We start from the raw sequence: 27,810 nt of genomic DNA on the forward strand, positions 1-27,810 counted from the left end.
TTTTTTTTTTAAATTAAACAAAATGTCTTAAACATCATAAAGTTTGATGTACATATATTACAAATTATTTATTTTCCTAATTTGCAATTTATAACAATTACTGCAAACAATTTGATCAGAAAAAACACAATTTTCTATCATTAAATTTAATCTAAGGTTTTATATGGCAGGTGAAAACTGTAAAAGTAACAAATAAAGACAGATAAACTATATTTTTAGAACTTTATATGAAACAGTTTGGTAAGTTTGGAGTAAATACAGAAACGAAAAATACAACACAAGTATAAAACATACAAACTTCTGACTCAAGGATACAAAAAGATAGTTGTTAATATTTTTATACATTCTTATATACAGTGTGGACTACTTTTTCTTTTTCAAATTGTATATGTGCTGACAGAGAATGCATTAAAATTGTTAAATCCATAAGGCAAAATATAATTACAAAAGGATGTAAAGACAAACACTATCAGAACAAAGATTATCCCAACCAAAAATACACGCATCATTGTCTCATTTTCCTCAATATTATTACTTTTTTAGGGAGATAATTAAACTGAGTTGTGAATTTCAAGTACACAACTACAAAATAAAGTAGTAAAAAGATGATTATAAGGTGATACCTGGTACATGGTTACAAAAGGTGAGCACAGGAATGCTTGTTAAAGGTGTGAATCAAAAGGAATACTTTTTGCTTGGAAGAAAATGTTTTTTTTTCTTCGAGTAAATAAAAAAAAAAAAAGTTTAAGATCATTCGGTGTTTTTCTTTTTCTTTTTTTTTCTTCTCCCACCAACAATTCCGCAGTATCTCAAAAGGAAATAAGTTATTTTGGTCCAGGAAAAAAGGTCTTTGCTGTTTTACCTATGAAAATGAGGCTGGGTAATTTCTACATACTAGTGTTTTTCTCCAAAACATCAAAAAAAGAGTCACACTTTAGTCTATTCTTTCTACAAAACAAGGAGTCACGTGTGTCTTTATTCTTCCTACAGAACATGGGGAATAAAGTTTCAGTGGGAGGATTAAGGTGAAAACACGCGGAAACGAGGGGGAAGAAAAGCAAGTGTCCCTGAGTGTAAGTTTGTGATCCGTCTTCGCCTGTCTATATGGTCTCCACATAATTAGCCGGGAATAAGCCTTGGCGACCGTCTTTGCTCCAACCCCTCCACCAGGCTTTGTCCACCGTCTCCACATCCCGGATGATGTCACCGGGTTCAAAGGAGATCTCCGTTTCGTCCTCTGTGGGAACCACGAGACAACACAGTGAAGACCAGGTAATCACGAGGTAATTATTGCAATTGGAAGGCACTTCATGTGCACCTGCACGGTAATTATCCCCCGAATGGCATCTTACCTGCCTGGTAGTCATAGAGAGCTCGAACGCACATGTGCTGCTCGACTGAATCCTGAAATGGAGAGAAAACAAGGTCAAAGAAGAAAGTGTGATACTCAGATAATTGTGGAACAAGAAAAAACAACTTAATAAAAAATATGTACTTGGGTTTTCTTTAATTCACTTTATTTTTTGAGTAGCTTTAGCAAAATTATGCAGGAAAAGATGTTTTTCTTTCCCTTTAAATGTACATTTTTGACTTTTAGTAATTTTATTTCCAATAATTAAGATGAGTTTAATGTTCTTCTTCAATAGAAGTTAATGCCGTTCTTTCTACACATGTAACCGATCTCTGATGACCTTTTTTAACTCAAGTAACACATAGTGCAAGACTTTTCACTTATATAGAAGTAGCACCTCCTGTCCATTCTCTGAAATGCCCTCGTCTTTATCCTCTGTGAAGTCCTCTTCCTCATCAGCGTGAGGATGGCAGGACACACTCAGCTCAGATGTGCTGTGTTCTGTGTCAGATGGGCTCAAAGATCGCTCTGAAGAAAAGCAGAGGGAGACGTGTTTACATGAACTCATGAACATCGTTGTACGATGTGTTGTCATACCTGTCCCGTTCTGCTCCTGTCCATTTGTTATCCCATTGGTTGGGAGGATTAGAGCGTCATGATTCTTGTCTTGACAAATGTATTTGGTGTCTGAAAGAATAACTTCATCATGACTAAATATTACATTTTTAAAAAGAATGTAATAAAACACATTTGACATGTTGTTTTGCAACAGTTTTAACTGATATGAAGTTCTGATAAATGAAAACGGGAAAACGTGGATACCTGGAACTGATGACTCCTCTGTCTCCACAGGCTCAGCAAGGGGCTGGCTGTCTCTCAACTGGATATACTCTTTTACATCTTCCTCAGCCTCATCTTCATCATATCCCACTTCTGGAATTTCCTCCAGTAACGCAGGCTCTTTTAATCCATCCACCTCCTCCTCCTCTTCATCCACCTCTTCCTCTTTCAAATGCTCTTCATTCACCTGCTCCTCTTCAGTCTCTTTTGTCTCAATCTGTGCATGTTCTGGCATGGTCTCACACAGATCTGGCTGCTCATCAGTCTTATGTTGCTCGTGTTCCTCCGTATCCTCTTCCTCATTCTCTTCGACCAGTACAGCTTGTACTGTGTAGGCAATGTCTGAAAGCAGCCCATTGTGAACGTCACTCTCAGTGCTGCGGTCTGCTGATTGAAAAACAAATAGTTTCAATAAAACTAATAACATCTTTGTATTTTTTTTAGATTTAGAATTTTAAATATTTTTTTTTTTAAGTGTTAAATGTACTTTATTTAAAGCTTGTGTGATACAAAGTGCAACACTTCATAAGAATTTCCATTTTTTTGCTCTTCTAACCTACCTGTGCTCAGCTGTGAAATCTCAGGTGGGGGCCCGGCTGACTCTGTCTGGTCTGGGACATTTGGGGGTGTGGCTGGGGGAGTATCTGGGCTTTTTTCTATAAAACTAGGCGACGACGATCCCAAGAATCTGAGGGAGTCAGGCGGCTCAGTGGGTGATGGCGCTTTGGGCTCATTAATAACCTGGTTGCTGGTTTGTGAAACGCTGGGCAAGGCTGAAACTGGGGGGGGCGGTCGGAGAGGAGACAAGGGTGGTGACATGGGAGCCTTGGGCATTTGTGGAGAGCTTGCTGAGCAGAAATCGGGGCTCCTGGGGGCAGATGTTGCATGAAATAGCGGGGAGGGAGGAGCCCGTGAGAAGGGGGACACCAGGGGAGAGCTGCGTGGCGAGGATGGCGCACTTTCTTCTGCTTTAGAGAAGATGAAGGCTGTATCTGTCAGGCTGCGCTGATATCTTCTGAATGGTTTGCCTGGAGAGAAACAAAACAGTTTCCTGTCAGTTCAAAGACGAGCACACAGTGAGCATCGAAAATCTTGAAAATGCATCCACTGCAATCCACTTTGGCTTTCAAGTGAATACAAAGTCACTTCACTGTTCATTGAAGATCATACCGGTGCGGGAAGAGCCAGGGCTGGTGGGACTCTGTGATGATGATGATGACAGCTGCCTGAAGAACTCCCTGGGGTTCATGGAGCGCTGGGACACCAACACTGCTGCCTCCTGCATGTCAATAAAGGCGCAATTAGGAAAAAAAAAGGTTGACCAATTCTTTTCAAAAGCAAAAAGATGTCATTTCCATCAAGATTTTTTATTTTTTTTTTCAGCACAATGTAAACGTACTGCTGCCTTCTCTATGGATTCACTCCTGCGCAGACGAGCCCTCATGTCCTCCTGGTGCTCCCTCTGCAGCTGCTCCTGTCAGAGCAAAAAACATTTGAAATTCACACTGAAAAAGACAACAAGCCTTGTTTCTACTGAGCGGTCCAGTATGGTCCGGTCCATTCCAGTCCATTTCCATTGTAAAATGGACCCATTGAACAGTACCGAACCATACCTATTGGGAGGCCCAATTAGTTATAGGTTCATTGAAAAGGCAGAATTAACTGTAACGTACCATTCCTTACTGGACCGCACTGTAGCGCTCAGTGGAAACAAGGCTAAAAGTACTCTTTAGCTTGAAAGCAAAGAGCTAAAAACAAACCCATTAAGGGAGGGGCATCCAGACCTTTTGTAAAGAGTCAGATTTGGTGAGATGAAATCGACCTCCATATTTTAACCCTTAAAATTACATTGAATGTAAATAAACTATTGCATTAAAATACTTTTGCAATGGGATACTTTCAATGTCTTCACATAGAACAGAAATATATTTAAATACATTTTTACCAAAATTACAGTTAAATTTGCATTTGAAGACCAGAAATAAAATAAAATAAACTAAATGTCTGCATGGAGGAAAAAAGAAAAACTTTTGTCAACATATTATTTAACATAAAATGCTCACTGTAAACTTCTTAAGGTAAATCATTTGAACAGGAAAATATTTTTCATTTCATTTACAGTTCCTTTCTAGAAATAAAACTTGAAAAAGTAATAGATTTGTCCAGCAATATTTTTGCCACAGGTTTGTAACAACTTAAAATGCAATTTAGCCAATCATAATCAATATATCGTAAAAAAAGTTTTTAGAAAGTGCTGGGGGGCTGCATATTATTGATATTATGACAGGAACATGCAGTTAAATGAAGGGTAATTTGGCCCACGGCCGGACTTTGGACATGGCCGCATTAAGGGATGCCTCACTTAGTGCATGTCTCCATGTTAAAAAACATTTTTTGGAATTTCTTTCATTAATTGGAGTTGTTTTAATGCAAAGAGCAGTTATTACATCAAGAAAAGTCAATAAAATATATAGAAATCATACACTCACCCATTTCAACTTTTCCTTCCTTCGCATTTCTTCTTCTTGCTCCTCTTGTTTTCTTCTGCAAGAAGGAAAAGCAAATTAAACCATTTAACAGAACACATTAAACATCGATAAACTCAAGCTGAGTTTATGCTTTCCAAGTTTCACTTGTGAAATGTCGTTGCAACCTTTGCTCCTCGATCATTTGTAGTTTCTCATTCATTTTGCGGTCTCTCTCCTCCTCTTCTCTCCGCTCCTTCAGAACTCTTTCTCTTTCAAGGCGACGTCTCTCCTCTGCTGCTTTTCTTCTTTCTTCTTCTTTCCTCTCTTCTTCTTCACGCTTCAGTGTATCAGTAGTCAATCATTTAGTCCAATTCAATAATTGTAAATTTTTTGAAGAAATTTTGAAAAAATAAATGCATACCTCTGCATGTGCCCAAAAGGAATCTCTGTTTATGAGTCTCATCTCCATTGCTGCATTTGTTTTTCTGTAGTTTGTACCCTTTATGACAAAACAGAAAAAAATTAAATTGTAATAACATCATTTTAATTTTGTATAGTTATTTTTTTTAGTCATAGTTTAAAAGAAAAGTAGATAATGTAGAGCAAACATGCTCAGATTACTTTTTACCCTTCACAATGGGGCACTACTGAAAAGGAAAGTCTGTGCCGCCATCTGGTGGACACAAGCAGTACTGCACTCACCACTATGTCCTCCTTTTCAGAGGATCTGGAGCTCCGTCTCACCCACTGTGATGGAGGTTGAGCTTGAGCCTTGCTGAGCTCAGCTCGTATCTTCTCCTCTGTCACATCGTCCGCCTTCTCAGCGCTAATGAAAGCCTGCGCTTCCTGAAAGATGCAGGACAGGGAAAGAGGAAAAGTTGGGGAGAAAGGAAGAGGAGAGGGAGAAGATAGATATTTTAATTGAACTTTGCCATGCAGTTCGGCAGACACACACAAAGAAAGTTATACTCTTATCCCCTCTGGTGTTTTTTGGGGGGCTTGGAGTTATGAAAAGTTGGAGCCAAAAAGTTGTGCAACTCCTTTAGTTGTTAGGATTGTGAGAGAATAAAAACAGCGAAGGTCTCTGTGTGGGAACACAAAGGGTTTAGGCTGGAAAATTAATATTAAAGTGGGAAATGATAACTATATAGTAGCAAAACTGTTTTTTATGTGATTCCTGGAAAGAAAGGCCTCATTCAGTCACTTAAAGTCAAATTCAATCAAATTTTGCTACTTTAAAAGAGAAAACACAAAGATTTAACTTAAGACTGTCTCCTCCTAACTGTACTTAAAATGGAAACAATCTGTGCATATTTTTATTTATTAGCATTATTGCTTAACACAAGATGCTCCCATGCTTTTAGAATTTTAAATATCTTATAGTTACTGTTTTGAGGAAAAAGAAGGAAAATCTTCAACACAAATGCTCCACTGTTGGAACGTTTAGTAGGTGTTTAACATGAACTGAACTGTGGGTACTTGTGCATGGCCAAGACCTCTGAATAATTTCCCCTTGGAGGATTAATAAAGGCTTCTTGATGAGGAGCCAGGTCTGCCAGCCTCCAGCAGGAAACCACAGCTTTGTGTGAATGACAACACTGACACTGAACAGAGCATTTGGTGTGCCTTACAATTCATGTCAGTGCCGTGCACAATCCATATCAATCTGGTTGTCAATGGCAGCTGCACACAGTTGGCCCAGGATCAGACAAGCAGGGCTGCTATAGTGACACTGGGAAAACCACAGTCTGCAGCAAAGACTCACAGTAGCATGGTGTTGTTTTCAGTTCTGAGAAGTGGATCTTTTTTTTTTTTTTTTCCACTCACTGATCTCGCCCTGTGTTTTAGGCACTGTAAATAATTTAGTGCTGGGGGCATATGGGAACTGTCAGGGTTAGTCCTGATATCTTAAAGTCGGTATAAATATTCCCACAGCACTGCTTAGCTGCTCGTGTAGGTGACTGATAAACACACAGCTGATAACACAAGAGTTTATTCTCTCAGAATATATTTCTCACTGACAAATTTTCACACATCCCTCTTAGGGAGTTCCTCCTGCAGATTTATCAAACACAAATTTGGTGTAAAACCTTATTTATCTATGAACTTTGATATATTTCCATAAAATGTAAACCCTATTTGACTGAATTGTGTAGGAATTTACTCACAGAAAAGCTGCTGGGTTTTACTCTAATCCTTAGTTTAAAGAAAAAAAAAAGATTCCCAAAGCTTTCAGCTTGAGGGTCATAATGCAGCTCCACCAGTAAACTGCTAAATCCTGAACAATGTGTCACACAGCAGGTGGATTCATGGGAGAGGCACAAAATGGGATAAAGTTAGGATGATGCATGGGAAATAATCCTGCTCGGGCTTGTGGTACTGATGACCCGTGCCAGTGTGGCATGAGAATAAAACCTGTCTGAGAAGAAAAAGAAGGCTGGGGCAATGTGACAGGACTTTAGCTATAATTGGGCTCAACTCCTCTCAAACTGTCCTTCTAGTGTGGAGTCAAACAGTCTCTGCAGTCTTTCTCCTACTCAGCTTAACTGGCTGTGGGGGGAACTCAAAGTTCCCCACTCAAAGTTTGGCCCGAGTGGCAGGTGATTACAAATGATAAATGTCATTGTTGGTGTGTTAAAAAAAAACAAAAAAAAGTGGCCTTTGTTATAAAAGCGGAAGAGAAATTTCAGATTGTTCATGACACACTGGCACTGCTACACAACTGTAACTCGAGGAGATGTAATGAAAGCTCATTAACATAAATACAAAAGAAAAAAAAAGATGCAAGTATTGACAAAGCTCTGAGATAAAAGTATATTTTCTCAAGTGTGTGGTGCATCAAGACGACAGACAGCTGAGCAAAACTGCTTTAGGGTTTAATGCCTTGACCTGAACATGTTGCTTCATATCTTCTTCACAACTGAGGGATTGTTCTTTTTTAGTAATCCAAATCTCCTGCTGCCACCATTAAAAAAAAGCAAAAAACGACACTATGTTCTCAGATGTGTATCTTTGACAAACGCTCAAACATAAAGCATTTCAATGGGATTGCATGTCAATCAAAAACATTTGCCTGCTACTTCTTCTCGTATTTTCATAACTCCGAGCGCTTCAGTACAGTTAATACCACACTCCACCAGGCACCTAAAGCTTTCGTTGACACAAAAAAACCCTCCACCCTACACCGGCTGAGACATGCAGCTTAGTTAGCCCCAAAAAAAGGAGTCTTAAAGAAAAGACAGCAACAAAGTCTGAAAGGATCAAAAGAAATGAAAGCCACAAACAAATAAGGTGCTAAAAGAAACGCTTTCTCCATGCAAACCTTTCATTTAACGCCATATCTGTTACCAACTGTGTGCTGACTCATGAAGATTACCTTCTTTTTCACTTTAAGGTCAAGTAGTAAATTAAAAGGGAAAAAAGATCTCTGATTTTTATTTGCTTTGTTAACCTGGACAATAAGTAAGAAAGATGTGACTGTATGTTACTTTTTGGAACATTTCTTCACACTTTAAATGCATTCAGGAGCATAAAGAACCTTTATTGGTTGGCATTTCTTTTCAACCAATTTACAAGGTATTTGGTTAGTGTGCAATTAAAAAAAAGTTTAAAAACCTTCAAATCTAAAGTTCAAAAACTGTTAAAAAACTATTCTACCAATTAACATTCAGAGAATTTTTAGTTAACTTAGAAAAATGGTCTTTAATTTTAACTCAGAGAAGCAAGGTAGTAGTTTTACCAGTGACTACTTCAATTTACCACCTACAGGCGTGGTTATGGCACAGGCCCAGCTGTTACATGTGTGTCTGTGTGTTTGCTAAGGTCAAAGGTCGCATTTCTGTCAAAGGTCAAAACTAGAGCGATATTGTTCTTGCATTTATTAAACAATTAAAGTGAATTCTTGATAGTATGTGTGCAGAAGTGTCCACATGCACAGTGTCCAAGCAGCTCAGAAATCTCTCAATACTGTTAAGAAAATAAAAAAAACAACAAAAAACGATGCATTCCATGAATTCCACTGCTGTTGATGGGGTGATGCCTTTATATGGAAGCTAGTCTGGGTAGTTAAAACTGCTCCTGCTCGGACCAAAACACTAAACACCAGTCAGGAATGTAACTTAAAGGTTTTTCATAACAAAATAGTTCAGTTTGGGCTCAAAATATAAAGGTGTTTCCCTGGTAACTGCAGGCAGATCAAGACCAACAGGAAGAAGACTGAGAGCAGGAAATTCTTCTAACAATACTAAGCAAACTTTGAGTGTAAATATAGTTTGCAGCACAAATTGTAAAAATGTAGAGAGATAAGTAAATGTGACAATTATTTTAATTTTTTTTTGTTGAAGTAATTTAGAAGTCGAACGGATGTTTACATTGTTTATTACTTTGTATCTGAACCTGGAAATTCCTAAAATAGGTTAGCCAAAAGGGAAGAAGGTCGGCATGGATGTGCCTTTGATGAATGCTAAGATGGTCACAGTTTAATAAACCACAATCCCAGCACCTTGAAGAAGTTTTTGATGGCCGGAATGTGGCTGGAGCATTCTGTTCTCCAGTAGTCATCCACCTTTTGGCCCATCTGTGGACAAACACAGGATGTAAATACTTACATTCTCATGAAAACGTCTCATGCAGCTAAAAGAAAAAAAAAACATTTCAGAGGAGGACAGGTTGATATGAGGCTTTTTGGATTATTTTTCTCCAGTTTTTAAACAAAGGACATAGAGAAAAACATTTAAGGGATTTTAATACTTCATTCCGACACTTTTTTTAAGAATGTAGCGTATGTGAAGTGGAGATGTTAGTGACAGTTGCCTCCATTCCTTTATAAAATGAGCTGTATTGTCTGTTAAAATGTACAAAAGACTTTTAGGTTTGAGAGTCATGAAAACTGCAAGTCAAAACTAATGTGTTTTTATCTTGATAAGATCTGTTTTTTTGCACTCTTTTAGCTAAAAAATATTTGTTATTTCCAGTTGATGATTATCCAACACAACAAAAGTGATTTGACAGTGTATGAGATCTCTCCTTTGCACATCTCACTGCTCCTTTAAAAATCTGACAAGATCTGACATGATCCAAAATTGTTCCTCTTGCAACAACGCCAGTGGCCCATCGATATTCTGAGATAGCACAAGGCTGTGAGGCAAAATGCCACCTGCTGATCCTAGACAACAAATTAAATCAAAATGATCAAGTATAGTTATAAAAAGTGCTGCCCTACACTACCTTTTTTGCACAAGCACTGTGATTTACTGCAATCATAAAATACTCACTAATATGAGACTAGATGACTGATCACAACTTGAAATATGACTTCTGCATGCACATATAGACGTAGATGTGTCACTCACCCAGCAGATCATAGCTATCTGAGCTGCTCCAGACTCTGTCTGCCCGACATTGCACAGTCCATATTGAGGCTTTGAGATGTGAAACTTTTCTGCCAATTCAGTCACACCACCCACTATTGAAAAAAGGGGGATAAAATGGGGGGAAAAGTACATTAATAATCAAAAATGACATGATACAACATGCAGTTCTTCAAAAGGAGTTATGAATATTACAAGTTTTCTTTTTAAAGTTCAATATGTCCACTTTACCTCCTGAGTCGGCCAGCTTGAGCTTGTTGGTGGCCCCCTCGTACACAAACAATGCCCTGCAAACACACAAACACGAGTTTAACTAAAACAGGGGGTTTTAATAGTCATACAGGATTGGAAAACGAAAATAATTTCAAGGATGCAAAGACACTATCCTAAACTTGCTTGAACACATAGTGATGCACACAAACAGATGCAGCTGTTCTCTTGTGTGTAATGTTTTCTTAGGCAATCTTTTTCTGTAGTAACAGTAACATTTCAATGGGTTTTTTTTTTTACAATAAAGCAAATTTGTTGTTTTTTTCTCTTCCTGCTGGTAGCTTCTTTGCAGCTCCAAAATAAAACAGGAAGGAGAGCTGCAAAACAATGACCACCCTTGAGTTTCTGCATGTGTATATCTATCTTGAAACAAACTGTAACCAAACTGTTCACAGCTATTAGATTTTTGGCATTCTGCAGGTGAAAACCTGTCCCACCACACCCTTCAGACGGCCGGCTGTCTTTGAGGCAACTTAACTGCTTGTGATGTTATTGTGAGACTGTTTGAGTTAAAAGCACTTTTCCCTCCCTATTTTTTTTACAAAAAAACAACATATCGGAAAGAAAGGACAGGCAAAGAAATCACAGACAGAGCTTTGCAAAAATCCCCGATTCATCACTAAGACAACACATTCTCCACTGTCATTTTACAAAGCTTAGTTTAAGTGCAAGAAGGGACTTTGGAGGGTTGTCTGTAGAGAAATAAAACATAAAACCTTCATACAGCTGCGTGCGCATGTCTGTGTACAAGTATGTGCATGTGTCCGTGTCTGCATGTGAGTAGGTGTAAATCTGTCTCTGTGGGACTGTGTCAATAACATCTGGAGCTGGGTAGTAAGAGGCCATGAGCAGCTATTACAATGGGCCAAAGGTGAACGCTCCTCTGGTCTGCTTGGGTGTAGGTGAGCAGGAATGGACAACATTTTATGCTAAAATGGTTCCATTTTAAGTTGTTTTGGTCAACAAAACACACACAACTTATGCGACTCCACATAAAAAAAGCTGCCGCCTCAGTGTACATTGCTGATTCGCTCTGTTATTTTTCTTTCCTAACACAACAAATGTGCTTTTGTTCGATTCCTCTTCGGAAAAAAGCCCACAAAAAGTCAGTCAGTATGTGAGGGGCAACAATAACCAGATTGTGAATCGCATTCTGCAAGCTGCGTGCTGGACGAACAAAGTTCTGTCATCTTTGACCAAGACACCATCCCTAAGCAGATTATTATTATTGGGCATTCTGCATATAAACTTTATATATATATATATATATATATATATATATATATATATATATATATCCAACCATTACACTTTTTCACTATCATATGCCACACAACAAACACAAACGTCAGAAAGGACAACATTGGCATGTATTGGTCATGCTCCACTCACTTCTGCTTCTTTAAGAGGAGTTATTTTTAAATATTTTTGTATTTTTTGTTAAAGCTTTGGAATATCACTTTCTGTATTTTCAGGGTAATCAATGTATGTTTCTTATTGCAAGTGAAAATAAAGACCTGATACTTTGTTAGGGTTTTAAATTTGAAGAAGAAATATGTATGACAGTTAACTCCAAAAAAAGAATGTAGATTTTTTTTTAGGCCATTTGACCTTTTCAGACTCCAGAAAGTCCAAGAATGTTACCAATGTTTGACTATTCATACCAAATATATAAATGAAACATATCTATTATTTCTGGGATGATAGTCACTGACTTTACAAAATGTGGATGTGAAAAAACAATTGTAATTATAACTTTTGTGAAACAAAATTATTTTAAAAAATGTACAAAGAATAAAAAAATAGCAAATACTTTTTTCTTAAAAAGAAAGTAATTTTGAGTTTATAAAATTTAATTTTGCAAACAAATATTGCAGCTGGTGAAAGAAAAAAAGGACTGGGACAAATAAGCTCTAATCACTTTTGATATTCTGTTTAGTTTCTAACACTTTAGCAATTATATTTTGCTTAGTCCTAAATAATCAGCATTCACAATTGAAGCGCTCAGCTGTACTTATGGAACTTGGGTCCTAAAGCATTTCTAAAGGTCACCATTCACAAGGAAAAAGGTCACTTTGCAGCTGAGCAGTAATTACATGCAAATTCTCCACAAACGGGGAACAGGCTTGCACTTGACAAAAGTGCTGTAGGACACCACTCACTGCTTTCAAAGTTTAGACATATTTCCTACCTCTGTGTTGTATTTAAAACCTGCTAAAAAAATACATGATTTTTTATATTAATAAACCATCTATTCATCACTGCACATCTAGAAAGACACTTGTTTGTAAGACAAATGTTTTTAAAAAGTACACGTACAGTTTACTTCTAATTCTGTTGTCAGCCAGTAAAGGCAATAAAACATTTGAGACATAATATTCTTCATTCCTGTTCTGCCAAGATCTCTGTCAGCCAATGTTTTCCTTTTATGAAATAACTCCAACAGTGTGATGAGACTGCAACTTTGGAAGGTAATTCTAAAGCAGGATGTCAAGAGCAAATACAGTTATTGTTATTTTGACCTATTAAGTCATGTATAATTGGGAAAAGTGATCAGGAAACAGTAGGTTATTAGATACAAAGACTGTTATGTAAGTGTGAATCAAGTATCTGGTTCGTGAATTAAAGTTCACTCTTGTGTATCCAAGTTGAGACTTAGGTTTGATGAATGTACAAGACGTCCACAGTCATTATAAACCTCTAGTTCTTGTGATCTACTACCACAGCTATCTTGCCTCATTTGCTGCTGATATCTCGGATCAAGTGAGTCCAGTGAACCCGAACGTGGGTTCACCTGATACGGATAGTCTGTAATGAGTAGGGCAGGAATAGCTGGGAAACAAAGGTTGGAGAATTTAAGAACAATAGCTAAACACTGTTCATGAGTCTACCAAGTTCAAATGTCTGAGGTCAGGTCTCATATCACAGTGGGTGTGGCTAAAGCCCAAACCACACACTCAAGTCTTAAACAATCATTACGTAATTTCTTCTCATAAAAAATGAAATTAGAGGGATCAAATTGTCAGATAAATTATTATGGCCTCTGCTAAACTGGCTTGAAAACAAAGCAAGTCGTATCAGATGCAAACAAATACATAATTGAGGGTTGACCTGTACGTTTGCTGCAGGTTTTTGGGTCGTCCGAGCCCATGGTGGGTCGTAGACGGTAGTGCACGTGTATCTTCCAGTTCCTTTGAGGCTCAACTGACATCATGAAAACGGAACGTAGGATTGTCATGTGTGTGGTAAGTGTATTGAGAAATATTTGTAAGGCTGGTGTAAGCTACATGCACTCATAACATATGGGTCATGCTATCGTTTAGTGTCCTTACGACATACTCTAGTCATTAGAAAAGTGAACTCTGCTTACTAACCACGTGCAATGCTGCACGCACGGAATGAGTAGGTGATGCATAAGTGCCCCCACACAAACTACACTGTTTCATTTCCTAAATTGTAACAGTCAAGGAGTAGGAGTGTGCAAAGACTGTGCATTTATCACTTGTACAACACTAGAGGGTTACCTGATTGGTGCACAGGATTTTAGGGTTGAAAAAGGGAAGGATCTGTACTACATTTTCGCTTTACAATCAAACGGAGTGGTCTACACCTTGATTTTTTGTCCTGTACAAGATCGCTAAGTTTTCTCCCACAGCCAGCCCATGTCCACCTGTGAGGGCAGTTGAGATCAAGGCTTCAAAGATGGGAGAAGCAGGAAGGAGAACAAACCAGACAACAGTAGACTCATGTGGATGTGCTCTGAAGGACATACGTTTACAAGTAAGTAATAACTTTTTGTTTAAGCATGACCTATAAAGTTATAAAGCTGATGTTGTCATGTATTTCCAAATGTTAGCATCTCCGCGCTAACGTAGCTGATCGGCAAGTAGTTATGACATCATCTAGTGGGAGTAACATCCGAAATTGAAGACACTATTTTTCATAACTCTCCGTTTCAAAACAGTTTATAAAATGTTTCCTTAAAACTTGTCTTCGTTTTTAGCCCAACATAGGGATTTGACTAGATTTGTTAGAATAATAACCCCAAACAAATGCTTCAAATCGTCTGCAGGTTGAGGAATTGGCCTGGAGTAACATGGACACTGAGGCATGCCAAGGCTGGATCTTGAACTCTAGAACATTTTCACTTTTTCTGGGACAACGTGCCTGTGATGTAAGGAGGTCTCACTCCCACCAAAAAAAAAAGTGACACTGTAGCAGACTAAACCATTCTGCAACATTTTCTAGGTAGTTGTGTCTGCTTGTGTATTTGTCTTTAATGCATTGGTATACACTATCTGCAGTACTTTTTTAATTGACTTAATTATTTCTTTTTTACTTTTGGCAAAAATAAATCCTCTGTCCCGTCTATTTAGCTGTGTTATCTGCTATTAATATTTTCTGTAATTGGCAAAAATGTTTTAAATGAAAAGTTTTCTGTGTGTAACTTTTGTTTTCTTAGACAAGAAGGCATCAGGTTGCTTGAAATAACTTTAGCCAAAAAAAAGAAAAAAGTAAGCCTTGTAAGCAGGCTTTGTTGCATGCACCACTTGATTTTTATAATGTTTTAGTCACATAATCGGCTTGAGAAGCCCCCCCCAACCTCGTCTCATACAGAAAGCAGCAGATGGAAAAAACAGGCTCTCTTGTGTCTTTTCTCCAGCCCACCTCCAAAGCTAGCCAGCTATGACTTCACAGGGAGGAGAAGAAAAAGCATGGGGGCCGTAGAGGGGCATAACAAAAAAAGCAATTATGTCATCACATCAATTATCAAGCCAAACACTTGGGAGGATGCCTCTTTGTTTTTTTTTTCTTTTATTAACTACAAACAACCAATGAATGCAGTAAAAATGCAACGCGCCCATGCCGCTCAAACATGGAGATATGCAAACATGAAGGTGCACACACACACGTACTGTAATGGAAGCCAGAGCCAGAAACAATAGAGCTGGTTTATTTTGAACAGTCAGAGCCTTCAAACATGCCAGACGCCGTCCTAGAGATGATCATAACAGAAGCAGATGGTGAGCCGTACTGGAGAAGGTTGCGTCGTCATTTATGTCGATACTCTTCCATGCCAGCACTCTGGAGCATGTTAGCGTGGTAATACACAGGAAATACTTCCCTTGTGTTGTCATTCTAAAATGATCCCAGTGATTTATTTTCCTCCTTTATCCAGTTTTTGTCTGGAAATATTCGACTTAGAGAGACAGATATAAAGAAAAAACGCTTTTGTTAATTGCTACTCTACAAAAAAACCTTTAGTTCACATAGTTTTCCTACATTTTTTTTAGATTCTACAAAAAAGAGTTACAAGTTTCTCCCTTGAGCTATATTTTTTCTTTAATTCAAGCAATATCTCATTGTCATCATCTCTCCCTCGACTCCCACTCTGCCCCCTGTGCCTTGCTAACAAAAAAGCTCTTATGAGCTCATAGGTCATTTATTCATTGCATTGTAGCAGGGGGAGATAAGAACGGGTCTTGGTTCTGCGCACTGCTGCAGTTTGATAAAGAGTACTGGAAACAATGTATATGAAGTAAAATCAAGATTTCAGACCCCATCAACATACTAATATAGCCCCTTTTCTCTTCAGTCCTTTCAAAGTTTTATTCTTTCTCAGACTGCATGAATCTATCTAAAAGATTCTTTTCTTTACATCATCTGTTTTTTTTTTCTCAGCTCCCCAATTCCTGACCTGGCTCCCATTTTTCTATTTTTAGCCTTTTTTTTTTTTTTTCAGTCTACCTCTCTGCGTTTTGAGCGGGGAGCTTAGAGACGTCCCCAAAAGCGTAAAATACTCATTTCCTCTCTCCAAACATGGGCAAAATAAGTCTTGCAAGATTTGACTGCTGAAAAAGTCATCCATCCTCCCCCGCCAAGCACGTTGCTTATATAGTGTCCATCCAGCAACCCCTGTGGTACACGCATTCCTGCAGCAGTCTGGACTGCACAGACGTGTGGAGGTTTATGGATGGGGGGGCAGTTAGACTTTTAAACAAGAAGGAAGTGAAGGAATGAGAAATCTGATGGAGGACGATAGGAAAAAAATGAGTATGCTCATGTAATGTTGCAAAACTGCCACTGCATAATCCTAAACCTGTTTTTGTGTTAGGAACCGCAACTTTTTAGCACACAAAAAAAAAGTCCTTTGAATAAACAGTGCACAGTACACAAAACTGTCCAGATTCAACATTTTCCTCTTTTGTTGCAGTTCAAACACCAGAATGATGTTTATGCAGTAGAAAGCCCACAGCTTTCAACATATCCCACAACAGAGTTGACCCAGATCTCAGGGGGATGATCTGAAGAAAAATAATGATCCATCAAGAATGGGAAAGCTGCAGGGTCACATAAAGAGATGAATTTGAGTTTTAGCTCTCATAGTTACAAGTTTGATTAAGGATTTAGTCAATAACTCAGCAGGGCTGGCATTGTAATCTTTATTAAGCTTTTAATAAGCACTTCTGGGTGGTATAAGGTCATAAACCAAAGACTTTAGGCCTGATAAGACTAAGTCACTTTAAATTGATTTACCTGTATGCTTACTAGCTATTGTTTAAGTGTGTCCCATTGATTGGTGAGAAATATGGAATACAAATCACATCTTTGATTGACATTGACTACATTTTAGAAATGTTACAAGCATCATAGACATAAATAAAAAGTAGGATAAAAACGTGCAATTTGGCATATAAAGTCAGAAGCTGTACTTTTTATTATTATTATTTATATGTATTTTTTCTGTGAGCTTTCGATGGTTTTAGTTACTTTTCAGACTTTCAGTCGATAATTGTCCCGTTTGTGGCAGAAGATAAGCTACAGCATATTTCATGGTGGAGTGTGGTCAACTCCAAGAGCACAACTGTGTTAGAGGAACGGTTGGCTCTGAAAAGACCTCGTGTAAGTCGGAGGCAGGGGTTTAGCTTGTGGCTGTTGGATTCTAAAAGCCTCAACCAAATACTAAATCCTGCTCACGTTCAAACAAATTGTAACTGAGATAAATAACTTCTGGTGTTACTGGTCCGGAAAGAGTTTTTTCTTCATCTTGTACTGACAGTAAATTAGGAAATATATATATATAAAATTTAAATTACGTTTCATTGTTAGGACTAAGATTAATTTGGATATTATGAATGAACTTAAATCAAAACATTTTTAAATGAAACTGATTAAACTGCATTCTGTTTGACTGGGTGAAGAAGAACTCAGACTCCCCTAGAGACTATTCCAGACCAGTGAAGCCGTTATGCCAGTGGATATTTGAAAACGGTGGAATAAGAGGTAAAAATTGCAAGAGATCATAAAGTGTAGCTAAACTAAATGCAAGGGAAGCTTGGGTATAAATGTAGAAAGATTGCAGACAATATCAGGCAGCGGGGAAGAGGGAGTGAAGGGCAGAGTGGACCGGATGGAATGCTGAAAGGAGGAGGGGAGGGGGAAAAAAATCCCTGTTCTCAGCAAGACGGAGAGCCAAAGAAGTTTGGAATATGAAAAACTAAACAAATAAGTAATTAAGTCTGTGCCAAGGACCAGAGAGAGAAAACAGTCCTCCCTGTGCTGAGGCAGATGGAAACGAGTGGGGGACGGACAAAGAAAGACAAAAAAGAGAGCTCCATTGTTGTAAATGTCAATTTAAAGTAGGGGTGTTAAAATTAACAATTAAAATGAGTCAAACTAAAGTCATTAAAACTCAGATGAGAGGCTGATGCAGCGAGCGCAGAATAATAAATCTCTTACCTCGAAGAAAGCAGCTGATCCCATGTTATAGGGAAGCATCCACAGATTATAGAACATTATTGTGAAATTTAAGGTTTCCTTAACTACGTGTCTATTGTTGATGCCATTTAAGTTTTTGATTATCTCATGTTCAAATTGTTATTTTTCTGTAAGTCAAACATGTCTTTATTTACAAGTACACTTTGGTGGAGAAAAGTAATTTATATTTTTCTAATGTCTTAAGGTGAAAAGAAAAAAAAAAAGCACAGATTCAAGATACATTGATGATGGTTTCATAATTGTTGCCTCCTAAATGGTAATTGAATTGAATCGTGAGGTGTCTAAAGATTCCTATCCTTTCAATTGATGCTGCAAAAAACAGTAGGAAATAGGATTTAGATGAAGGCTTAGACAGCAATCTCCATATTTAGAGAATATTCTATATTCTACCTCCGTAATTAATAGTTTGTGATCTAACACAATGGAATCATGGTAACCTTTTGAGCATATAACACAGGTGGAACTAGATCATTTTAGACTCAGGAAGACTTTGGGGCAAATTAAAACAGTTGAATGGGAGGTCTTTAAAAATTAAAATATGTATTTCTAACTGTTTTATTGTTGTTATTGTTATTAATGTTATATGAGTTGCTATAGTTAATGTAATGCAGCAACAAAAAAAAAAAAGAAAAAATGCACAAAAATTCTTGATATTGATGGTTTCCTAATCTTTGTCAAAAATGATCTATAACAGCAAGTGAGGGTCTAAGCTTTTTGCGGGGGGGATCAGCCTCAGTGCAGTAACTCCGCCCCTGCAGGTATAACCCTTCTTAACATTATAAACTAAAGAAAGGATTGTATTTGTGCATTTTGTTATGGTCTTGTGTGTTTTTGCTAAGGAAGTAGTTAGTATGAAAGAACAAACAGTGAAAAGAGTTTTTTTTCCCCAAAAATTGGAATATACGAAGATATATAATTACATAATTTCTGGGGTGTTATCACCTTCCCTTCCTTGACTTTATATCTACCTTTCGTAATATTTGTAGAGGACATAATCACCCTAGAATGTAGAAAAAGTCGATGTTCGCTCAGGATTTGGTGTGGGGCCCATCAGAGGAGGACCGGAGAGGATCATATGAAGGAAGTGTATTGAAAAAACATCAGAGAAACACAGATTGATATGAATAATTTTGGTTAATTGAAAAACTTTTGACGATTAAATCATAAAAGTGTTTGCTAAAAGTGTGCAAAAGAATGTGAGGAAAACAGCAGAGCATTTTTTTGTATTGCTAATAAAGAAGGAAAAATGTTCCTCTGGGGTAAACGGTTGTGATCCAGGTTCTTGAGAAACGATGGAAACATTTTTGAGTGCATGATATGGAATAAGCGGAAAGGCCTATGATAAATCCCCCCAAATCATGGCTTACTGAGATTGTTCTGGCATTTCCTGTACATCTTTCCCCCACACCACCATTCACTCACAACAACACAAACCCACTAAACAATGTCCTATCTCCATATCACAGTTCTTAAAGGTCTGGCAGAAAGATGCCATCTTATCTTTAAACATTTCCTTTAATTAAAATGCTAATTCTTCTACTCTGGACTTATTTGACAATCTTCTCTGCAGCCTCTCCCGTCCAATGAACTTTAGCAATCCTCTTATCTAACCCTTATGTAGTGAATGCGTCTTGTCTTTACACCCCTTGTCTTCTATTTACAATACATTTTTTTCTTCTTTACCTTCCTCCAAAGAGTGTCTTTACTCCTATATTTTCAGCTGCTTCCCAGCCTCTTCCTAATCTCGCTCAATTCCCTCAGCCTCTACTGGCAAACAACCTCACTTTCCCACCAGTGTCACCACGACAACCCATTACCCTCAGCTTTCCACAAGTGCCCACAGCTCAATCCCTCCACCGGCCAGTGAACAAACATGACAGGAGAATGGCAACTGAAGTTCCCAGTCTTGGCTCTGCGTTTAGGACTTTGCAGCAATTTGTCATGCCTGTAACCAATGAGAGCATTTTTTGGCCAACGTAAAGTTGGAGCAACTGCTTAGCAAACAATGAAAGCACATGAAATGGACTGAAATGTTAAATTTTCTTTATTAACTGGTCTAGCACATGTTTAGACGAGCACGTGGAAATGTCAGTGAGAGTTTTATCATTATCAAGAAAATGCCACAAATTCATCTTGATTTATCCACTGTACTGACTAACTCACTGTGACTGTTTCTTTTGTATACAGGGAGTATGCGAATGAACTTTTGTGTTCACGTTTGTATTCATAAGCAGTGAATTTGTCCTCTGACATCACGACTTGTTCCACTTTTATGGCAAATAAAAAGATAAGCAAAGTTAGACTAAGAACAGGTCCAAAAATATTAAATAAAACTTTACTAACAACTCCCCAAGTTATCACATTACCTCAATAGCTGTTGATTTTTAACATAAACACAGAGCAGAACATATTCAAAAGTCGCTACAAATGGTTTTCTTTAATACACAGGTCAAAGAAAAGATACAATGTTTCCAAAAGTCTGATTTCAGCATCTCACACACTTGTTTTTTTTCTTCAGATTGTATGCTAAGATAATAAAAAGTTGCTTACGTGTGTTTTAATTTCATTTAAATACATGAACCCAGCATAAGGAGGTCTAATAATCTCTTTTTCCAGAATAATCTTTGTTGTCTATCATCTAAGAAAACTAAATCTCCCAGGAAGTCTTGTTTTAAACCCACTTATTTTCTTTTCAAACAAATTGAATCATTTTAACATTTTTTTTACAAATACAACCAAAGTGAACCAGGCAACCAGGTTGCTCCAAACAAAACAGACTTTTCCTTTCCAGAAGAAGTCAGTCCCATGACAGCATGCAGACCTGAAAGACGCGTTATCGCAATTTTCTATCAAGAATAAAATGACATCAAATATGTAATCTGTAAAGCTCTTTGTGTACTCAGTGCTGTTTCTGATACTGTTGGCACAGAAACACAAAGTTTCATCATGAACCTACAGTTGATGTTTATACAGTTTTCATTAATGCTCTTTGTAGTCGAGCCTCCTAATTCCAGAGAAGACATGACAGAAATGCTGAAAGCCAATAGACTTTAAATCTACTCAAACCTTTTAAAAGAGCAGAATATCTCATAGCTTCTACTACAAACAACAGTTATTTTGTATGTATCTAAAAAAAAGATTAACATTTAAATTGGAATTATTGTTGTTGGGAAACAATTTCTTTAGATAGTTTTTAATATAAACTTATCCGTATAGGATTTCCTTCACCCCCGCATTACTGAATCACACCGAAAATACATTTTCTTGCAAAGACAATGAAGGTTTTGAACACAGACTTGTGATAGATTTGGGATAAAATCACCATCCTTGTTCTGAACTTGTGATGACCCCAACTCAGGAAGTGGTCTGTTGGCTGCAGGTAAAAACCCACAATAGTGTTAAGCTAATGAGGTGATTTCAACACCATTGAATGGGATTTAACTGATCCAAAAAGAAATAAACTTTCATTAGTAGTGTTTCAAGCAATCTTTAACAAAAATGTGTGAGATTAAACCTGATAGCATTGGATCAGAACACTAGTGATGACTTTGCTTCAATGTAGTCAAAAAACTTTAAGCTTTCAACAAAATTACTCATATAAAACATTGTTATTTACATAACAGAATATTGTCTTATCTTCAAGATAAATGAAAAATCTGCTTTAAGATCCACTTTCCCAAGTATTAAAACAAGTAATGATGCCATTGTGTGCATCTAACAGTAAGAGGGTAGAGAAGGAAAATGTTACTGTTATTTTTAAGTTCTTTAACTAGAAAAAAAAATATTATTTTTAAATGTAAATCATATGGCGAGTGGGGAATAAATATTTTTCTTTTTTTGAACCATTTTAGAAACAGTCATTAGAAAATGTTGTTGAAGAAAAACATTGGATAAACATTGACTGTATATGAAAACTGAACCAAATGAGTGTGACATCACCCATTTTAAAATGACTTGTTTCCAGTTCCAACAAAAACGCTGAACGATAGACTATACTTCTATTGAAGTATCTGATTGACCAGTTTATCACATGGATAACTTGCACTACATAAAAATATATGTTTACAAGAAAATTTTAAAAATATTATTAGTTATTCAGACAAATTTAATAATGGAGTAATAGCTGTTTGTTTCTTTATTGAAGTCTAAGGGATTTTGGATTCTTGGGACCAGCATGCACTTCCTGTATGAAACACGAGAGTTGAGAATACCAGAAAAGAAAGCAACCAAACAAATAAAAAATCATATTTCAAAAATAGGAAAAGCAAAAACCCAAGATATCTTCAAGTTCCTCCTTATTTCTGAAAAAAAAATGGTGCTGTTAACATAAAGATGAAAACTTGACAAGAAGCTAGTACAACAAAAATATTGTTTAAGGGTTTTGTGATGACTACAGTCATAAAATGACAGAATCAAAACTAACCAGTTGATTAGCTAACCTTCTTTGACTTCTAAAACAATAATGTTTACGGATGATTTCCAAGCATTTTATCTCTAACCGCAGATTTCCTATGGTGATGTTATTGGCATCATGACCAATGCATCACTTAATGCATACCCTGAGATTATTTTCCCACCAGGCCCCAAAGAAATAAAACACAAAAACCAGAGTTATTTTGAGACAATACTTTCCCACAGCTCGATAACGCCACAGATCCTGCTGCACTCCAGGCTTGTTAATTCAAATAAACAGGAAAAGTCCCTCTGTGGCTTCTCTTTTCCATAAAATTTGCATGAAGGAAAAGAAAAGCTCCCCAAAGTTTTCAAACAGTTTCTCAGCTTTTTATATTGAGATGCAAAAAAAAGGAAGCAGTTATTTATGTGTTATGTCTACCAATGCAGGCATAGGAAGAACAGATTTCCAGTGCACACAATGTGCATCATGGATTGTGATCAACGGAAGCACTTCAAAAGACAGATAGGTGGTTTGATAAAAGGTCACGGGTGAGAAATGAAGGCACAACAATCTGTCGTACAACAATAGAAACATAACAACATGATGCAAGGTCTTTCCTTTTTTTTTTGCCTAAAGGACATTTGACGGCATGAAGGTTTGAAACAACATCTTCTGTATGGTGGTAACATATGTATCCTTTTAATGGGCTTCTATTTTACAGTTTGCAACCTCCAGACATATATAGTCTTGCACACACAGAAAACACGTCTTATCATGCCTTAAACCTGCTATTACCATGCAACCTCAACACAGACTCTCAGATAATTCCAAACACCATTTAAGAAGGTAATAAGCTATTGTTAAATAATAACTTCTAAAAACTTCTTGCAACAACCATTTTTGCTATGTTATCATCATTTTCTAGAATGCCACCCACAAAGTTCTTCATACAGGTGGTAGGAAAAAAACTAAGACTTCTGCAATACTCTGCTTATTACCAGTTCAGTAATCCTTTAATAGGGACGTGTTTTTTTCTTATTTAACCTTGCTTTCGAGACAAAAGAATTGTGAAAGTACCCATTAACGCAATACGCCAGAACTGGTCCAACAAGTGTTTCATTGGAAAAACAAGTCTAAGGGTGGACAATTCTTTTAGAATCTGTGTTTATCAATGCCACTTGCAGTCACTGCAAGGTACAACACAGGAAGCAGAGATACAACCAGAAAGAGAATGAACTGAACAAAGCCTTTGACAACCTCATTTATAGTACAATGCTATTTATCTGAGAGATCAATCAATACATCCTGTTGGCTTGATGACAAGATTTTTGTGTCCTTAAAAGTCTTATCCTGATAAGAATGAGGAAAACTAACTTTAGACTGCTTAGTTTCCTTTCTGAGTTTCCCCAAAATCCCAACATGATAATTTTTAAAGAAATGCGGATTTCACAAAAAGATAAGACAAAAGGTGGCAATTTCATCAACGTGGGTCTTTTTACCATGTGGGCCCTGGTGAATTAAGTAGATGAATAAAGCATAACACAAAGCCCCACATCTGATCTTCCTCCTCCTGCCTTGTCTATCCACACCCACAGGTGTATTCCCTCCAAATCTAACAAGTAACTTGAGACCCTAGAACTCACGAGGTATCGGTTAATCATGCACGAGTCTTTGGGAGCTCTGGCAGGCAGGAGCGCTGCACTTCAGACATCATGGACCTGTGTTGAAACAGAATGTCTTCCAACTTTCATCAGGTGAAACATTCCTGCAGATCAGAGAGCCTGAGAGTAGGGTAGGTATACAAATGGATGTGTCTGAATAAGATCGTTGAACTTTCAAGAAAGTCAAAAGCTGACAGAAAAAAACACCTTGTTAACACTTATTTCTACAGCTAAATAAATGGAAAATGTTATTATTCTCTTTTTTTTTTTTTCAATTCCTTGAGGTAAATCAATTGTTGGTTTTATAAGAAAAATACTTGGTCCAATTACTAATTAATTGTAAAAAAAAAAAACAAAGGTTAACAATTATAACCCATGTATTGTGTTCGGGTCAAAATTCACAGTTTTCACACTTAAAAAAAGATCAATTTTGACCCAACCGTAATATATTGATTAAATCATCCAGTAAACTTCTATGACCAAACTTTATGTAAATTTAACTCCAAAAAAAACAAATGTTTGGTCTGAAATTCAAGCAACCATAGCATTGTCACGTGATTTTATTTCACAGTGAATCTTTGAATCACTGAAAGGTTATTGGAACTACAAACTGTAAAACTATGACAAAGAAAGATGAAACTTTATGAATTTAGTGTTTAAAATCTAATGTATATGGCTTGGAATTTTTTGTAGGGGTGGAATTGGCATCTCTTCATTGGCCACCGAAGAAGGAAGATATTATATGATTCGTGCCTCATCATATACTGAACTTTAGAGAAATATTCACTACATCATTTTTAATTACTGCGACCAAGTAAAAAAAAAGTAAAACATGTACTTTGGTCCAGATAACTTTTACAAATGTGTTATATAAGAAAACATATTCAAATTGAATATTTATATTGTTTTTATTATGACCAAACTGTAAATTGGTTAAAACAGTCAAATGACTCAAACCTTGTTTTGTTTTTGAGTTAGTTATCCTACCATACATTAAAAGCTGCAAAGCTATGGCCACCGGCACCCTCTCTGACCCACTTTGGTCACCTCAGTGAAAATGTCCTTAACATGCTACTGCACAAAACGATAAAGTCAAACATAAGAAAGATGCTTTGGAAGATGTATTCAACTTTTACTTGAAATAAGAATGAATTTCTCAATAATTGGATCCCAAAAAGGCTCCTAAATTATTTCTGCAAGGTCAAATACTGAAAAATGTTTGTATGTCCACACCCCTCTTTTTTTTCCTGATATGCTGTTCTAATTTAGAACATTCTTTCTAGATCATTGTCAGGAAGAAAGTCCTCGACTATGTGGTGCTTTCTTTAAAGAGTATAGACCTTCAACTTGTACTCATTGTTTCAGACAAAAATGCAAATGATCTGAATCCTTGCTGTCAAGAGATTTAGGTTCATACTTTTGAAACGGAATCTTTCTTTCCATCTCTTTAAACACACACAACACAAGCAGACAGTGGAGGAGTTCCTGCCGACAAGTACACTTGATAGTGTGCAGTGGCCTGAGACTGAGCAGAGACCTCCAAAGCCTTATGCAGATCTTAGAGGTCTGAATGGAGGATGCATTGAAACGGCTTCTCTTTTCTTCAGTTTCCCCTCACAAAGGCCGTTTCCCAGTCAGAAAACAAGGTCAGTAGAAGATAATACACACAAGGACCTCAAGGCCACACGGTGGGGGTGGGATCGTTAAACAAAACAACCATCCAACTGGGCACCAAGGAAACGCCCCAATCCCTTCAACTCAGATCTCCCAACAGGATACATCAGGATGCTGGAATCATTGTACTCCCATGCTTATGCAAAATTCTTGCAAAATGCTAACAGAGTGGGCCAACATTCTGTCTCAGCTGTTTGACATCTCCATGTCCCCTCCCACCTTTCTTTTCAAGTCACTATTGAGCTTTCTTTGAGTGAAACTTAGCGGGTGTTTCCTCTTGTATCCAGAGACCAAGTGAGTTGTATATAATGAAACAGTAACAGAATTCATTTTTTTTTTGATGCACTAGCATAGATGTATGACAGCATCTTCAAAGTGATTTCAGATCTGGAGGAGAAAATAAGAGACATGTGAGGTATGACACTGATATATTAACAAAATCAGCTCCTGCATTTGCCTGCAGGTTTATAAACAAACAGAATGAAGAAGAGAGGCTTGTGGTGTGTTTAACTTTTCCTGTAGTAGACGCTATTTACATATTGGGAGAACAATGCCATCACACATGCACTGGGTATAAAGAGGAAATAAAAAAAAAACAAGAAGTAAAGACAAGAGATCCAAAAAGCTGATTTAAACATGTTTATAAAAGATGGATTAGATCAGCCAAAACCTGTGACAAAAGGAGAGCATGAGCCAGCTGTCTGCTACTCAGGTTACAGCAAGTGCCAAAGCAGCAAATGGGACAAAACAGTGTCTTTTTCAGTCTTTTAGTAACGCTCAACCTAAAGTTTGTGCTGATATTTGAGCATCTGGCTGCCAAAACTTCTTCTTTTTCCTGCAGACCGAGAGCTCCCGCGGTGCATTGCCCGGGTGAGGCCGCTGGGCAGTCGGCCAGCTCCTGCGCTCCGAGACGCATCAGTCGCTCGGCGTGCGTCACGACCAGCAATTACAATTAGTGCGCGACCTGGTTGCCAAACCTGCATGCAAATGGACAAGCCGGACTTATGGTAAATATAGTCCCATGTGCGTGCTGGGCTGTGCCGTGCTGGTGGCCACCTCTACATCCCTGACTGGATTAATTCAGATGAGATTACGCAACCCGTTTTGCTTCTGCAGGAAAGTCTGCCAAAGTCAAAGCACTTGTGAAAGTTCTTAGATTTTAATTGTCATACAACTAAGCAACCAAATAGTTCACACAACAAACAACATTTTGTTTGAGAAAGTTTGGTAGAGTGTTTTACCAGTTGGTGGAGGAGCGAGGGTTTAGGATGTCCTCCTTGGCTGTAAGCAGCGACAAGCTGTAAGTGTCAAGGTTGACTCTTTGCTTGCTCATGATGGCAAAAGTTCCCAGGCCACTCTTGCAGCTTCAGTCTTCAAAGCTCCTAGTTGTTGCTTTTTTTCGGTGGAAATCAGCGAACGAAGGCGCAAAACCTGCAGTCAAAACGTGCAGGTTCATGCAACGCACTTCCAAACTGGAGAGCTTTGCGCAGGCGGCCCACTGACTCACGGCGTGCAGAGAGATCCGTGACTGCACTCTGCTCTTTGTGCAGCTTGGCTAGAAGTTTGCAGCGTGAAGCTCCACCTCTCGCTGAAAGAGTGGAAAGCAGAATGACTTCACGAAAGCTGCTGGGTCACTTGAAGGGAAGGTGTTGCTCGCGCGGCGTATCCCTCCGCAGCAGGACCAGAGGAAACGCATCCTCCTCCTGCATTATTCAGGCAGCCTGCTGCTTATTGTTTTTCAGAGAAGAAACATGTAAAGCTGCAAAAAAGACTTACATCATAGGGAAAGGAACACAACTATTGCAAAAATTATGTTTCACTACTTTTATTGAATTTTTGGTATTTTTCCAATACCAGATTATTTCAATATGAAATAAAATTGTTTTTTTTTTAAAGTTGTAGAGACATCACAAAGCAAATGCTAGTCCTAATTTGTCTTTTTATCTTTAAATTGCCCCCCACTGTCCTTAACTTCTCCCTGCAAGCCAGTTTTTGGGGAGCA

The 27,810-nt window shown here is 37.7% G+C and overlaps 1 protein-coding gene across 2 annotated transcripts; it reads right to left on the reverse strand.

Annotated features, from left to right (window-relative positions):
- Positions 1 to 208: 208 nt before the first annotated feature.
- Positions 209 to 27,716, reverse strand: si:dkey-40c11.2 (drebrin-like protein A). Of its 2 annotated transcripts, XM_024276215.2 has the most exons (17): positions 27,316 to 27,715; positions 27,050 to 27,239; positions 10,260 to 10,315; positions 10,011 to 10,123; positions 9,161 to 9,235; positions 5,362 to 5,505; positions 5,081 to 5,158; positions 4,845 to 4,996; positions 4,681 to 4,735; positions 3,591 to 3,665; positions 3,362 to 3,470; positions 2,752 to 3,219; positions 2,174 to 2,578; positions 1,949 to 2,038; positions 1,749 to 1,879; positions 1,353 to 1,404; positions 209 to 1,237 (listed from the first exon to the last, which is right to left on the reverse strand). In XM_024276215.2, exons 2-17 carry the CDS (start codon positions 27,139 to 27,141, stop codon positions 1,101 to 1,103), a joined length of 2,232 nt encoding a protein of 743 aa, XP_024131983.1. In that variant the 5' UTR covers positions 27,142 to 27,239; positions 27,316 to 27,715; the 3' UTR covers positions 209 to 1,100. The 2 variants fall into 2 exon arrangements, with proteins under 2 accessions (XP_024131983.1, XP_024131984.1); XM_024276216.2 differs by having other exon boundaries at positions 2,174 to 2,575; positions 27,050 to 27,716.
- Positions 27,717 to 27,810: the final 94 nt, after the last annotated feature.

Source organism: Oryzias melastigma, linkage group LG9 (assembly GCF_002922805.2).
Source record: "Oryzias melastigma strain HK-1 linkage group LG9, ASM292280v2, whole genome shotgun sequence".
Lineage (NCBI taxonomy): Eukaryota > Metazoa > Chordata > Actinopteri > Beloniformes > Adrianichthyidae > Oryzias > Oryzias melastigma.

Coding starts and splice junctions, on each gene's coding strand:
- si:dkey-40c11.2 (XM_024276215.2), bottom strand. CDS start 27,141: ATGAGCAAGCAAAGAGTCAACCTTGACACTTACAGCTTGTCGCTGCTT. Junction 10,316..27,049: donor CCTCGCTCCTCCACCAACTG/GTAAAACACTCT, acceptor GTGTGTTTGCAG/GGCATTGTTTGTGTACGAGG. Junction 5,159..5,361: donor CTGAAAAGGAGGACATAGTG/GTGAGTGCAGTA, acceptor TTTGTCATAAAG/GGTACAAACTACAGAAAAAC.